Source organism: Drosophila novamexicana, unplaced genomic scaffold (assembly GCF_003285875.2).
Source record: "Drosophila novamexicana strain 15010-1031.04,08,12 unplaced genomic scaffold, DnovRS2.1 tig00000193-arrow-pilon, whole genome shotgun sequence".
Lineage (NCBI taxonomy): Eukaryota > Metazoa > Arthropoda > Insecta > Diptera > Drosophilidae > Drosophila > Drosophila novamexicana.
The window spans coordinates 7,796,100-7,812,442 of record NW_020824787.1 but is presented as its reverse complement, the minus strand read 5'-3'; the positions used below and the strand labels follow the sequence as shown (position 1 = coordinate 7,812,442).

General features: G+C 37.2%; 1 protein-coding gene across 1 annotated transcript; it reads left to right on the top strand.

Moving 5' to 3' along the window:
- The first annotated feature begins 1,492 nt into the window (after positions 1-1,492).
- LOC115759195 (sodium/potassium-transporting ATPase subunit beta-1) lies at positions 1,493-16,276 on the top strand. The gene is made up of 4 exons (XM_030700075.1): positions 1,493-2,108; positions 14,602-14,859; positions 14,932-15,191; positions 15,278-16,276. The coding sequence occupies exons 1-4, from the start codon at positions 1,976-1,978 to the stop codon at positions 15,554-15,556; spliced, it is 930 nt and encodes a 309-aa protein (XP_030555935.1). The 5' UTR covers positions 1,493-1,975; the 3' UTR covers positions 15,557-16,276.
- Positions 16,277-16,343: the final 67 nt, after the last annotated feature.

Here is a 16,343-nt window from a genome sequence, read left to right as displayed (position 1 = left end):
GATGAATTCCTAAGCGGCTAATGAGATGCTCGACAACAGTGACTGGGCGGAATAAGCGGCGGCGTTGTCAAGTATAATTTAATAAATTTATGATGATTACAACAATGAAGCGCACAGATTGAAAGACTGCAGCGTACACCCCACAAAGGCGACAAGATTGAAAGACTGCCATGGTGCTCAGCTTCTCTATAGTGTAGGGTATGGGGCGGGGGTCAATGCTGGAACTTATTTGCAATGGCAACGCGCTCGAGTTGAACTCGAGTTGAACTCGAGTTGCGCTCGGAAATGCTCGCTAATGCGAATTAATAATGTAAAATTGCTGCGACACTTGACAACGGCTTTTAGCTCGATGACTAATGCAAAAGCCCTTGATGAAAAAACAGTAACAAGAAACGTTTTTTTCAGTTTCGCCCTTAAATTCACTTATTTCAGCAAACCACCGCAAAGCAAGCACAAAAGCTTACACACATGTATACAAAACACGAAAATGCAACCCAAAAAAAAAAAAGGTGTTGTGATGCACAAACATAAAAACAGTACACAAAACATAATGTTGGCGCTCCCATGAACGAATACACACACACACGCACTCACGCATTAAAACAAAGATAGAAATCTAGCTGTGGGAGAGTTAGAGCGAGTAGCCGAACATACAAAAGCCAATGTACTCTCAGTCCTTGTCGCTGTATTAGTGTGCATTAGAGAGTGGGAGAGTGCACAAAGAGAGCACATTGAGTTGAATATGTGTGCGTTCGTCATTGCTGCTTTGTGCTTTATTTTAATACATATTAATAAAGCAACAGTTATGCATTAGAAAAAAGCCACAAGGCGTAGCTAAAACTGTGCGGGTTGGGCCGCTGCCTCAATAATTAAAGCAAATGAACATATGTTTATAAAACAATTTAGCTATAAGAATTTATAAGGCTGCATTAGTAAGTTGGCACTGAAATTCATTCGCAGTTGGGATAGTTTTCATTTATAATATTACATGTTATATTGTGCATATATTTTATTTATGGTTTATTAGCTGAGAAAGTCTTTCACCGCAGCGCTCCTGTGATTCACCCTCAACCGTTGCTGTCTGGCCACTGTCTGCAGTCTATCAGCCGTTCTATTTGCGTAGCCACAGTGCAGTGGGCAGAGAGCGCGAGAGCGAGCGAGAGCAGGAGCATTGCTCGCACCTTACAAGAAGCGCTACCAACAGCAACAATAAACACAACAACATTGAACCTAACGATGACGCTCGAAAAGCGCCCACCCACTGCCCGAGCAGCGTCGCCAAGAAGCTTTCTGCTTTCAAAAGCGTTCAACAGCTGTCTGTGCGCGAATACTCGTACTCGTATCTTTTAGCTTTGGTTGCGCTTGTGTGCGTGTTGACTGAGAGGCAGACGTTACGAAAGTGTGAGTGTTGAGCGGCGCAGTAACTGAAGACTGCGCTGTCGACGCTGTCGATTTCGATGTCGGTTTGGCCACCACATTTTGTGGTTCAGTTGGTGATCTTTCGCCGAGAGCGCAACACGCAGCACGCATCACGCAACGAGATTCGAATACCAGTCGCCAATACCTTAATAGTGTTTCGCTTGTGCCTTTTGTGTGTGTGTATGCGTGTGTATTACAGAGTATTCTCGTAGCGGCAAGTTTTAGAATAACAAATTAACTAAAACTTGAAAAAATAATTAACGAAAAGAAACAGCAAATGCTACGTGCTGATTTTTAAAACGAATCACCTTTACAAAGTGTATTGAAGCATTATTGAAAATTGTTCAAATTCTTACGTACCCCGTCCACCGTCCACGTGAGCAGCAAATAGCAAACGCAATCAAAATACGTGCATAAGTACCTACACATATATACACATATATATATATTATAAATAAAATCCACAGCGTGCACTCACGATTTGTAATAACTGTTTGAATAAGTAAAATAATAAAATAATAAAATAATAAAAAAAAACAGAAAAAAAAGCGCCAAAATGTCGAAGAATAACGGAAAAGGTGATCAGTACGAAAATCAATTTCCGCAACCGGCTGAAAAGCAAACTTTGTCGGAAATGATCTACAATCCGAGCAAAGGCACCATCTTTGGTCGCACTGGCAAAAGTTGGGGTAAGTAAGCCAATAAATAGGAGGATCGAGCGGAGTTCAGCGAAAGTGCAGCATCGCTCTCTCTCTCTCTCTCTCTCTCTCTCGCCACACAAATTCAAAGAGTTTTCGAAACGTCAAAGCTGAGCTTAACTGCGCATGGAGTTGTTCTAAAGGACAGTGCGGAGCCAATAACAGACGAGCTCTACTCGACTCTCCCGCTCTCTTTGTTACACTCGCAACGTGAAAGCTGAGCTTAACTCCTTGCATAGCTTATCATCAAAGGGCAAACTCAAGCAGTAACCCACTCTTCCTTTTCTCTCTCAATCTCTCGCTCTCTGTCTCTCACACTATCTTTATTATGGCAATTCGTAGGTGAGTGGCATATGCATAAGCTAGCCCTACATTAATCGAATGCAAAGTCATTTGAGGTACAACAACAAAAAAGGCATCAAAAAGAACGAAATGAGTAAAATGTTTATATTTACATATGCTGAACGTGTCTGCATGTATGTGTGTGTGCATGTGCACATGTATGTGTACATAAATGCAATTCGGTCACTCGGAAACCAGTGCGAGTATAAGCAAATAAAATAAAAGAGCTTATCAGCTACTGCTGTTCGCTCTCCGTTTGAGTGTGAAATGAAAAACAAGCTCTAGATGTCATTGCCATATGTAAAATCTTTTATGAGGAGATAAAAGTGGAAAGGCTGGATACAAATATGCATGTGCTGGCAAATTGATTAGACTAAGCATCTAAATTCACTATAAATTGTCAATATGTATACAGGCACACACACACACACACACACATGAATATTATTTTTAAATGTGTTAAATTTTATGTAAATCTCGCTTTATTTTATGACGCTGTTCAACAGTTGCTAACCGCGTAATTAGTATACGACATTTAATTATTTTTCTAGAAATTTTGCTTGAAATAGATTGTGGTTAAGAAATTGTAAGGTTTTTAAATGACACCTTTTCAAAACTGAAAAGCTTACGCTTACAAATTATTACTACTTATGTATATACAAATAAATTATTATTTGGAAATACCCGAAAATAAATTAAAAGAAAAAAAAACTATTTTATGTTGTAAAATTCTTCAAAACAGTATCAATTTGTTTAACCTTTAAAATACCAAAATACAAAAAATACCAAAATACAAAAAACTACCAAAATTCTGAATTAGTAAATTAAGAAATCTTAATTATTTAAGTCTATTTTGAATGTTTTATCTTGATTAAACAATATTCTAAAATAAATTGTAATTACAACATTTGATTTATTTTCTGGCTATTCTAGAAATTTGAACAGCATTTTTCTCCAAGTGTACTTCCATTGAAAATAACTACATGACTAACCATGCCTCGAAAATACATTATTCACGAAATATATATTTATTTTTGAGAGTTTTGTGTTGCCAACTTCCAAGGCTCAAAAAATAAATTAAATACATAATTACATATATTCTAGTTATGTACAGACGATTGGGCAATTTTATATAGATTTATGTACATATATAAAAAAGTCGAGCAACATTAAAATTTCATTTTGGGTGCTCACAAAAGCAAAAACCATTTTTTTTTCAAGCCAAAAAAAAAAAAAGATAAAAATTGTATGCCAACAAACACGGACGCACGTTTCTATGTATAGCTAAGGAGGGAGCGAGAAAAAGAGAGCCACTGAGAGAGAGAGAGAGAGAGAGGGGCATATAGAGAGCAAAACAAAATATAGATCGTAAAAGAGTCGGGGTCTCAGCAACGGTTAATATATCATCATATTCGTTTTGTAATAAGTTCTGCAAACAAATTCAAGGTTTCGCCCGCTCTCATGCTTACTCTCTCTTCTTTCGCTCTTCCCCTCTCTCTCTCTCTCTCTCACACTTTATCTTAATTTTGGCCGCAGCAAGGCAATTTTTTTTACACATTTCCACGCATGAAAAAACATATATATAAAATAAAATATACTAAAATAAAAAAAGTTATCAAATATATGTTTAATAACACAAAATAATTATTAGATAATTGACAAAGTATTTTTGTTTATTTGTTTAGGAATTTAGAGCGTAACACCCGCACGTAATACCTAACTTATTTGCATTAAATGTGTTCTAAATTAATGCCTAAATTAGTTTGCATTATTTTGTGCTCGTAAGCTCCGTAAAAAGCCCAACAAATTTCTTGTTAAACTAGACAGTATTTTTTTTTCTTTTATGGCCAAGTTTTCATGATCCTCATTATTATGGCCTGTCTGTTGGCCATTTGGCCTTGCCTAAGCCAACTAAGCCAACAAATACACAAGGGTCCTGCCCTTGGAACCCCAGCTGAACCCTTCCGCAGACACACCTGTCGTCTGTGGCATATTTAATGCACCCGTGTGGTATACGAAAACACAAATGGCATGGTATTTACCCGTATATATAGAGAGGGAATATATATAAATGGGCGGGGCCCATTTAGTTTAGTTGGCTCTATTCCCGCCATCTGTATCTATCATTTAATCTATTTCATGGCTTCAGCTATAGGTTTGCCAACTATAAAAATAATAATCATTGACATGTGCATTAAATTTTCGACTTTTTTTTCGAGGTTAGGCCAAAATACTAAAAAATTCCTTAGCCCAATCAAAGTTCAATTTAGTCGAAAACAAGCACGCTTATTGGGCGGTTTAATAAAATACATATTAGAGGTCAGGCTTACAGATACAGATACAGATACAGATACAGATACAGATACAGATACAGATACAGATACAGATACAGATACAGATACAGATACAGATACAGATACAGATACAGATACAGATACAGATACAGATACAGATACAGATACAGATACAGATACAGATACAGATACAGATACAGATACAGATACAGATACAGATACAGATACAGATACAGATACAGATACAGATACAGATACAGATACAGATACAGATACAGATACAGATACAGATACAGATACAGATACAGATACAGATACAGATACAGATACAGATACAGATACAGATACAGATACAGATACAGATACAGATACAGATACAGATACAGATACAGATACAGATACAGATACAGATACAGATACAGATACAGATACAGATACAGATACAGATACAGATACAGATACAGATACAGATACAGATACAGATACAGATACAGATACAGATACAGATACAGATACAGATACAGATACAGATACAGATACAGATACAGATACAGATACAGATACAGATACAGATACAGATACAGATACAGATACAGATACAGATACAGATACAGATGTAGGTACTTATAGTCAGACATAGTTCAGATACAAATAAATCTATTACAGTCTAGATATCCAGGCATTGCTCGGAAATTCAAAATTGTTTGGAATTTCTAAAACTCTTTCCAAGAGAATTATTAAATTGTCTAAAATGAAACCCCATTAAAAGGTCTACAAAAAAATAATTTTCTCGACCATTTTGCGCACATTAATTATATTAAAAACAATTAGTATTGCAAAATGAACGAATGTCAAGTAAAAAATAAATAAAGCGAAAAAAAAGGCCCAAGATCAATTCATGGAACTCATTAGAATGTATCTGTTCTGCGATATCTATGCCATGATTAAAACAAATAACAACAATAACAAAGCATAGACACGCTCGATGCACGATGCCGATTCGGCGTTAATTTCGACTCAGTTCCAGCTAAAAAAAAATAGTTAACAAATGCTACAATTTTTGTTGTTGTTTGTTTTGTTTTTTTAACTTTTAATTTTTATACAGGCCGTGATAAATGAAATGAAACCGGTTCAACGTCTTTTTGATGTGTCTGGAAATGCTTTCATTACAAATGCTGTTGCCAGCATTTTGTATTTGTACTCTGATTCAGAAGTTTTTGTATTTGTTGTTGTTGTTCAACCCTAGAACAACAACAACAAGAGCAACAACAACAACAACAACAGTTGCGGGCACCTGTATGTCAATTCAAGTTCTAGCCAAAACCAGTTTCAGCTGCTAATTGCCAATTCGCGGCATAGAGGGTCATTCCCGCCCCTGGATTTAAATGCAACCGCCGCCCCCTCCTCTCAACCGCATTTCCCCTCATCATCGCGAATTTAGATTTTGAGAGATGCAACAAATTGTTGCATTTAATACACATGCAACACGCAGCATATGCGACCCAGTTAACATTTTTAACTAGCATTTTTTTCCATTTAATTAATTCACAGGAAATACTGCTAATTGTTGGCAAAGTATTCTCATATTTTTTGCCCCCGCATGATATCTGCTTTATAAACAAATTGAATCTGCAAAAATTTCCAACATTTAGTTTTAAATATAAACAAAGAGCTCTTCAGCTGCAATTAAAATGCCAAAACATTAAGTTCCTAGTATGTAAATTAATTTAAAAATTCTTTTAATACAAATTGCGAATTTACATAAATACATAAATGTATATATATAGATGTCCGTTAGATTCAAATAGATCATATAACACATCCTCATTAGAAGTTTATTCAACCCAGATACAAATATTATATATTTATCAAAATAAAATCGATTCTGAAACCGAGGCTTTGTGATTTGCGATCAAATCAAATATTCATAGCCATTTTTTAAGCACAGTAATTTTCAAAGAAGAATTCAAATTTGATCGACATTAATGAAAACATTTGCGCTTGTGAAAAATGCTGTCAAAATATTCAATTAAATTTTCACATTTTTTCCAGTTTTGCCATAATAAAAATTAATATTGAGAACACTTTTGAGCACTTTTTTGATGCTAAGAATCTTGTTCGCAAAAACTAAAGTTAAAAATATAAAAAAATTAAAATTTTTAATAACCGGTTCTTGTTAAAAAATATATTTGTAAAAACTAAAGCGAAAACGATATGAGCCCGAAAGATATGAAAATTTCAAAGCGATTAAAATTTTTATCGCAAAAACTAAGGCTACAAATATTTCAAATCGACTAACTTAAAATAAGTTCATTGCTAAAAAATTATTTGCAAAAGTTAGCCAAAAATATTGAAAATTAAAAAGTCTTGAACATTTTTTCTTTGTTCTTTTTTAAAAAAAAAAGAACTTAAGATTGAACGATTTAAAAACGATATTGAAAATTAGACTGAAAACCCGGTATTTTATTATTATTCAAACGAAAAATTGCTCTTTGTTAAAAACTGTATTCACATAAAGTAAAGTCCATCGATTACTAGGGTGTTTTTTTGCATTTTTTTTTTGTATTTCTCACAAATATTAAACTCAACTTATTAAATTTAAATATTTTTGAGTACTCGAATAATTTTATTTAATTATAATCTTTATTATTTTTATTCTAATTTTTATTGTATGCATAAATTTATTTTAATATATTATGCATTTGAAACAATAAACAAAAACTGCAAACTTGCCAAACATAATCCCAAAATTCCTATAATTCCTATTCGGCTTAATATGCTGGTCAACTATTTTTTAATCTATTTTTGTGTTAAGCAGACTTTAATAAAGCATAAAATGCAATTGAAAAACTCTTAGCAGAAACTTAATTAACTGCCCAATTTTATATGCAATAAAAAGAAGAACTTTTGCAAAGCAAATGTGGCCCCCAAAAATGGAATAGAAAACTTGGTCAAAGTTGGCCGAAATATTTACAATACGTTTAGCCAATCAAGCGGAAAGCTGAACCAAGATCTAATCAGGGGGAGGGTGCAGGGTGCAGGATAAATATGTGAAATTAATTCACTTAAAATGCCGCAAAGTATGCTATAGGCATATATATTGCTGTATATATGAAGGAGAGAGGAGCGAGGAGATGGGTGGAGTGGGAATAGGTAGGGAGTCGCCGGAGCATGTACTTACAAATGGCAACAAACGATGACGATGACGCATGGACAAAGGGTGTGTCGGACAAACAAACAGACAAACTAAACACACGAAGGATTTGGATTACCAGCTGGGATGTGAAGGGGGGGCGCAGGACGGTTAGTTAGTTTGCGGGTGTGGATGCTATATAACAAAGTAGGCGCCGCTGCGACGCCTCGAGGGTGGCATCACCCAAGCCGCCTCCTTGACTGCGCATAAATGTTTCTCTTATCATTGTGGCCAGTGTGGGCGGAGCAGACAAGGAGCGGAGGAGCGTAGGAGGTGGCTGCTCTAATGAGTATAATGATGACATAGACCGGGCAAATTGTTGCTACGCCTTCTAGGTGCAACAGGCAGCGAAGGGGCCGGGTTGACGAGGGATTCGACTCGCGCCTTATAATTGTTGCGCCTGAAAAAACGTCATCGTCGTCGTCGTCGTCGTGCTTGAGGCACATAAATCAAGTGAACTCAAGTGTGTCGCCTTTGAGGGGCGGCTCTAGGGTCAAAGGTTGGCTCTGCTTTCGCCAATTGAGGCCAATTGCAGCTAAGTCGGCTTAAGGAGCAAAAGCTACCTGAAGGCACAATTATAAGTCTCAACGGGCTTTTGCTACCAGACAAGTTACTCAGACGGAGTCATGGTTCCAGGAATTCCCAACACAACTTGGGGCCGGCACGGATGAAAGTCCAGGCTCAAGCTGCGTTAAGCGGCTCTGAGAACCTGTTGTCATCCAGCTTTCAACGGACAGAGCCATGTATTTCATTGGGGAAAGATTATTCTAAGAAAAAGATTGTTGCTTATAGAAATGGTTAAAATCATCTAAAGATGTGATCCAAGAATCTTTTGTTAAAACCTTTAAAATCTTATCCCCTCTCATTGTCGTAGAGGGGAATATTATACTGGATCTACCAGGAACTAAGCGCTCTTTATGGTATATGTTAAAGAAGCTGACAGGAAATGACTTCATTACTTGTTCCCATTTCTATATTCCTTCAAGAACTTATAAGCCCTTTGTATACTTTTATCTAAAGGACTTAAAATAAATGTTATTGGAGTTATGGATGTGTAAAACCAGCTGCACGCAACGAACCTTAAAGGAGGTTGCCGGTTCGAACCGTCAGTAAAATAACCGATTAATTGCCAGTGTCTGGCAGCCCTAGCAGGAGACTTTAAAAAATACTTTCGCTAGCAATTAAAAAAGAACTATATTGCCACGCCCAATTTAAGTTTAGCAAGTTCTTTCATTAACAGTTCATTTGAACTAGATCTAAATCGTAGTCAGCTGAATATGGCATCTATCACAATGCCATTAAGCAAATGAATTGTTCGCCCATTTGCGGTCCTTAAACAAACCTCCCACAATTATGCGGCTGACCGTGCGGTAAACAATTGGGACTTTTACCACAAATGGTGTGAAATCGCACAACTAGCCAAAGTTAACACTGAGAAAGAGAACCCGCAAACGAGTACAGTGAAAACTCGCACAAATAACCGACAGCTGCTTTTGAGAATACTTTATATGAAGTCTTAAGCTTCTTTCTTAGTTTTTAATTGAATGTTATTTGAGTTTAAACTTTCGACACAGTTCTAAAATAAATGCTGAAACAAGCTCATAAAGACCTAATATTGAATTAATTTTTTGTAATTGTTATCACTAGAGAGGCTTTACTGTACTTTTGCAGCATATGTGCGTTCAGCGGTCAGCTAAATTATTAACTTTATTTGGCCTTCGTTGGGAAGGGAGCTTTGGGGGCTGCAGACACGAACGTGGACGCCAGCCCAAGCTGGTCCGAGGAGCCGCAACTGGGGCTGGGGATTCGTCGGTCGGTCGGTCGGTCGGTCGGTCGTGTGGGGTTGGTTTGGGCTGGGTCGGGTTGGGCTGGGTGTGTGCACCCGCATTCTTATATAGGTCACGGGCTCTTTAAGTTTGTTTACCGCAACGTCAGGGCCCAGAGCTGGAGTGTTATTATTGAAACTTGGTCATTGAGTCGCGTCTGGTTGCACAATGCGGCGCCCTTCTACCAAATCACCTGCCCTCCCGCCTCCGCGCTCTCCCTATGTTGCCTTGGTCAGTGCATGTGCCCCATAAACAAAGTTCCAGATGAATTGTGTTTACACACAACTCGTGCTCAACTTTTATATAAATGCAAAACAGGCTCCTGTCGACAGCTGGCCCAGGGTATATAAATGGATTTGCGGGGGGCGCGGCAAGGGTTGCAAGCCCTACATGTGCCACACGCACACACACACACACACACACACAGTTTATTGGTATACAAAATACGTGACTTATGTGGCTTTGGGGGAAACATTTTCATTGTTTTTCTAAACATTTCTTGAAAAAAGTTGAAATAGAATATTTAAACAAATAAAATCAAATTAACCAAAGTTAATTGAATACAAATTTGCTTACGTCAGGAGAGAGAAGGAGAGAGAGAGAGAGAGAGAGAGAGGAAGAGAGAGGAAGTGAGAGGAAGAGAGAGGAAGAGAGAGGGATGGCATTATAATTTTGAAGGAATTGCAATTTGTGGACATTAAAAGTATTTGTATCTCGTATATGGTAAGAAACTGCCCATATGAACTCAATGTATCTTAAAGATATCTTGATGAAACTTGCTGCAGCTGTTGGTACTTCTTGCAGATTATATATACATATAGCAGAATCGACTATAAAATAATGTTATTCAGAGAAATCTATCAAAAAACGAATCTAGACCAAACTTATGCAAGTTTTAATATTTCTTATGCTCTTCTAAAGTGTATTATAATTTTGTCATTAAATGTGTAACGCACAGAAGGAGATATCTTCTACTCCAAACGGTATATATATTCTAGATCAGCATCAACAGTCGAGTTGATATATCCATGTCTAACTTTTGTCTGTCTATCCATATCACCGCCTGCCTGTTTCTATGCGAACTTGTCTCTCAGTTTTATCGTCTTGAAATTTGTGTTAGGTCCGTCTTTCTATTGGAGGCAGTACATATAATGTAATCGGCCGGATCGGACCACAATATATAGTTGCCATAGGAACGATGGGTCCTAAAGTAGATTCTTGTATTGAAAGCCTTTTGGTTTATCAAGATACCTTAAACACACTTGACACTTCTACGTTTTACTCTGCTTCCTACATATGTGCAGAACCTTGTCAACATCGAGCTACTATATCATATGGCTCTACAGGAAGTTTTCTCAAAATTAGTTGGAACCTCTTCAAAATTAAGTTGGTATACAAATTAATTCATAAAATTTTCCAAGCATTTTGCAAAATAAAAATATAATTCATAGATCATTTAGCTGTTGGCTGAGCTGTCATTCAACAGGCCAAATGTTGGCAAAAAGTAGAGTATATTTAAGTCAAGAGCTGCTGATGTCTGCAGTATTTCACGCTGTGTCTTTCACTTTTGCTTCGCATAAATCTATTTGCTTTGCTTTTCAACTTGGATTCGCATACGCAAGATGATTACAAATATCGTATATAGATCTGCTTTGGCCCGATTCTATAATGCCACTCATCGTTCGGTCTGAACATTTGGCATTTGCCTGGCATCTTGCCTTGAAATATATATTATAGATACATTCACGCTCTCTCAAGTACGAAAATAGATGCCAAAAACATGAAACCAGCAAAAAAAAAACAACACTTGAACATTTATTACGAGTTCGCTGTGCCATTTTGACAGGCACCAAAGAGTTCAGCTACCCTACTTCAAACTGAGAATTAGGGTGGCATGAAAAAATCAAGAAAAATGTTTTCTCGTAGTGCGCACTTTTTAATACACTTGCAGGCAAATTGTGGCCAAGGAACTTAGAGAGAAGCTCACTTTTAGAGAGATTTGTAGATACTTTTACTTATTGCTAGAGATAAGTAGAGGGATTGCTAGATGAGATACTTTAATGTGTTGGAGGAAAAGGAAAAATCAATTCTGAATTTCTCGAAACTATTTAATGCTAGCTTTGTGCGGCCTTTCTGTTTTATAAATAGTTAAAAAATGTATTAAATACTTTTTCTTGAATATCCTTTGCAGGGCTCTGTTTTATAGCTATTTGTATATATTTTTTCTATTTAAGTCCTTCATATAGAATATAGTTTACAAATTCAGTCCAACCTTCCAAATACCAAGGCCTTTAGCTAACATTCAGATTAGATCATTCATATAAAATTTGCGGGTTTGAACCAACGACTTCTCCGCTTAACAGCGCAAGAAACCTTGAATTCACAATAGTTTTTCGTTCAGCTATTATTTATGCCAGCTATTTAGTTTTATAATTGACTTTTAAATCAAGTATTCAAAGGATTTTGGCATTGAACTTTCAATAAAGTCCTTGGCCTCTCATCGTAACCTTTTGAACTTGTCCCAACTGCAGCTCCACGGGAACTTAATGGCCTAAACTGCCAGACGTAAAACTAATTGGACGCGACATTTTTCACAGGCCTCAATTTACAATCGAATTTATGCAAATGTGCGTAGAAAATGGGAAAACTAGCAAATGAGAAATGACAATCATTTGGTTTGATTTAGACAACAAGGATCTAGGCGGGTTATAGAAAGGTTATATATATGCTATACAGCATATATATGTATATGTGTGTGTATATATATGATATGATATGGCATGTACAGTGGGCTATCCATCATGTTGAACTAAGTAATTGTTCGAGTCATATGCAAGTGGCTAGAGGCAAATTTATCGATTACGCGCGGAGACAGGGCAAAGTTTTAATATCTAAGTGTGTGTGTGTGTGTGTGTGTAGTATGTTTGTGTTGTTGTGCGTCTGTAATTTCACATAGCTGAAGACATAAGAATGTTGACTGGCCTGTAATCGTAGTACACACGCCTTGATATTGGTAACACATGCGCCGCAGGCGCCCACCTTGGCAAGTTCTGTCTGGACAACTGAACGTAAGGGCGGGCAGGCGGGCGGACGGACGGACGGAAGACGGACTGGTTGGTTGGCGTCATAGCCCGGCGATAGCCCGGCGTTGGCGTCTGGGCCCAAATGCCCGGGGGGCAGCGCCAGCGTGTGGTCATTGCCAAACATATTTCCTTGTACTTGAACGCAAATCATTTTCCTCGGAGAGGGGCGCCTGGTAACAGCAACCGGTCGCTGTGTCTAACAGGCAAGGCTGCCAGACTAGCAGATACCCTGTGCACAGAGTGGCCTTTTGACTTGTACTGCTTTTCCCTTCTATACAAAAATCCCAACTGCAAATTGTGCTTCAGTTTAATCTCAAATATATGTCTTAAATATATAAAATTGTAAAAAATTAAAAAAAAAAATGTTAAAATTGTAAATCCCTGAAACTTTTTTGTTTAGTTTAAAATGAGCAGTAAAAATATATAAAAATTAAGGTTATGAAAGCCAAACGATAAATTAGCTGACATATTGGCCTTAAGAAATTGCGAATTTATGCTCTAGAAATCAAAATCATCGAGATTTATTAATTTTAGCAACGAAAATTCGCAGAAGCTTCCCTGCCTGTTACAAACATTGGCTCAAGCACAGCATACCCTGTTTGTTCCTTACGCCATTTTTATTGGCTACAGGGTATTAAATTTTGATAAACCTGTACAAAGAAAAACTTAAATAGCGAGCATGAAAAGTCGCTGGCTGACATTGATTATTTATTGATAGATTTTCGATTTTCACTTTACGCTTTTGTTGTTTGCTTTTTGTGGCCTACTGTACCCGTCATCGTCGATTCGTGCATTGTATTCGATATTCAATCAAACGATTAATTTGTTTTGGAAATTCGAGCCGCAAGCCGCGAGCCGCGAGCCGCGAGCCCGTAGCCACTTTTGGGTTTGTCGACGTTGCGTTATTTATGCAACTGGCCCCTAATGAAACGGGGCTGGGTCCCATTCAAAAGGGGCCAAATGCTGGATTCTAGCTGACGCCCGTCAATGCCATTGGCATTGAAATGCTCGTAAACTCGTAAACACACTCGTACAATACCTAGCTATATACAAATAGCAGCTATATACACCTATATACTAGCCAGGCAGTGCACAGTAGTTGCCGCTGTTTGTTTTTACTTCCTTTCTGTTTGTTGGTTTTATTGTAATTATTGCATTTGCTGCGGTTTCTATTGGTTTTCAATTTCCCCCTTCCCATTATAACAACAAAAACAAAGGCAACAAAATGTGTCAAAACAAATTTGATGTAAGCGGGCGATATATCGATTTTAATTGCTTAAAATTGTTATCGATAATTAAGGTTTTCAATTAATTTGATTAATTGAGAGTGGATTATTTTCTATGCATTTTAAAAGATAATTGAACGAATTTGAACCAGCGACTTCTTGCTAATCAGTTCGACGCTCAGGCAAATTTAAACAAGTGGGCGAGATATTGAAAATCGATAAATATCGATAATTGAGGTTTTCAATTAGCTTGATTATTTGAGAGATCGGTTTATTTTCTATGAACCAGCGACTTCTTGTTAGTCTGTCCGACGCTCAGGCTCTTGCTACTAACTATAGACTGCTGCTGTTGTTATTTTGGCAAGTAGCTGATCGTATAACCAAAACCTAGTCTTAAAGCTCACTTTTGACAAACTCTTCTATATATATATAAATTGGTATACCCCACAGCATAATTATTAGTAGTAACGACCTAAATAAATTGGCAGTTTTTCAACAATAACTTTTTGGATTTTTTCAGGTCAACTCTTCTTATTTTATGCCATATTCTATATCGTGCTTGGCATACTGTTCACCATTTGCATGCAGGTCATGCTCTCGACTGTGGATAATCATCAGCCTAAATGGAAGCTGGATGAGTCTCTGATTGGCACCAATCCCGGATTGGGTTTCCGACCGCTAAGCGAACAAACCGAACGCGGTTCGGTTATTGAATACGATAGAAAGAAGCCCGCCGAATATGAATACTATATTAGTTTGGTCGATGAATTTTTAAAGGGTACGTAGAAGCGCTGCCTTTTGGCAAGTAGGAATAATACTATATGTATATATTTAATACAATATGCTACAGATTACAATCACACCGAGGGTCGCAAGATGAAGCACTGCGATTTCAAGCAAAACCACAATGACAACGAGGTCTGTGTCGTTAATATTGATAACTTTGGACCCTGCACAGCGGCAAATGGATATGGCTATAAGACTGGCGAGCCCTGCATCTTTCTCAAGCTCAACAAAATATTTGGCTGGGTGCCCGATTTCTATGAGTCGGCCATCAATGGCATGCCCGCCGATCTGCAGGAGCTCATCAATGCTACGAGTGCCGAAGAGGTTTGTTAGGCATTTACCTCTAAATGATGACGCCGCCTTATAGCAGCTAGCATATATCTAAATATACCATGTATTTCGTTACACAGCGCCAACAAATCTGGGTCTCCTGCAACGGTCACTTGAGCAAGGATAAGGAGCAGTTCCATAACATTAGCTATTATCCCAGCCAGGGCTTTCCCTCCTATTACTATCCCTATCTGAATCAGCCCGGCTATTTGAGTCCGCTTGTTGCCGTCCAATTGCACGCCCCGCCCAAGGGCAAGATGTTGGACGTGGAGTGCCGCGCCTGGGCCAAGAATATCATCTACAGCGGCAGCTTACGCGATCGCAAGGGTTCGGTTACCTTCCAGATTTTGTTGGATTAAAATGCGAACGGATTGTTAAGCTAGAAGAACTTGTGATTGCAACAACCTAAGCTGCTAGCCTTATGCGAAATTCTCGTCCCGAGACCAACTACAACAACAACAACAAGAATGAGGAGATGAAGAAGAGTTAATTTTTAGAGCTTAGGCGCCTTCAAGTTTTAAATGTATTGTATATATTTATATGAAGAGAAACGAAATAACAACGCGCACCTATAAACAAAATCAGCCCAAAAAAAAGAAAGAATTATAATATAAAAAACCAGAAAAATTTAAAAAAAAAAAAACCGAAATTTTCACAAAAGTTCAAATCGTACACCCGTAATTGTTGTTATACATAGCTTCCGGCTTTTCTATTGCTATAAGTTAATAATTACAATAATATTAACATTATAATTTTATAGATTCTTGTAAAGCATATGGTTAATTTGTCAGTTGTATTTAGTTTGTATTTATGTACTATGTTATTAATGCCATTTAAATTTGTTCTCCAGTCCAAGTACTCCATTATGCCAGCAGCATACTTTTTAATTTTACAAATATAGAAATCAATCCTCTTTTTTTTAAGTTGTTACATTAAATTTCAGCAACATGCAAATTTGTAAAAATGCGAGAAAAAAAAAACCTCAGCAAGCTACGTAAATAATTTATTTGTTATATAACAATTGCCACGCCTCTGTAAGGATGTGTAAAAAGTATTGAAAACAAAAACAAAAAAAAAAACTAAAAAACATATACATATATCTCCTTTAGTGAAATTTTAGTCATAGCAGCAACAATAACAAAAACA

Excerpts from the sequence above, each read along its gene's own strand:
- LOC115759195 (XM_030700075.1), top strand. The coding sequence starts at position 1,976 with ATGTCGAAGAATAACGGAAAAGGTGATCAGTACGAAAATCAATTTCCG. Across the intron at positions 14,860-14,931 it reads GGTCGATGAATTTTTAAAGG|ATTACAATCACACCGAGGGT; the intron begins GTACGTAGAAGC and ends AATATGCTACAG. Across the intron at positions 15,192-15,277 it reads ATGCTACGAGTGCCGAAGAG|CGCCAACAAATCTGGGTCTC; the intron begins GTTTGTTAGGCA and ends TTCGTTACACAG.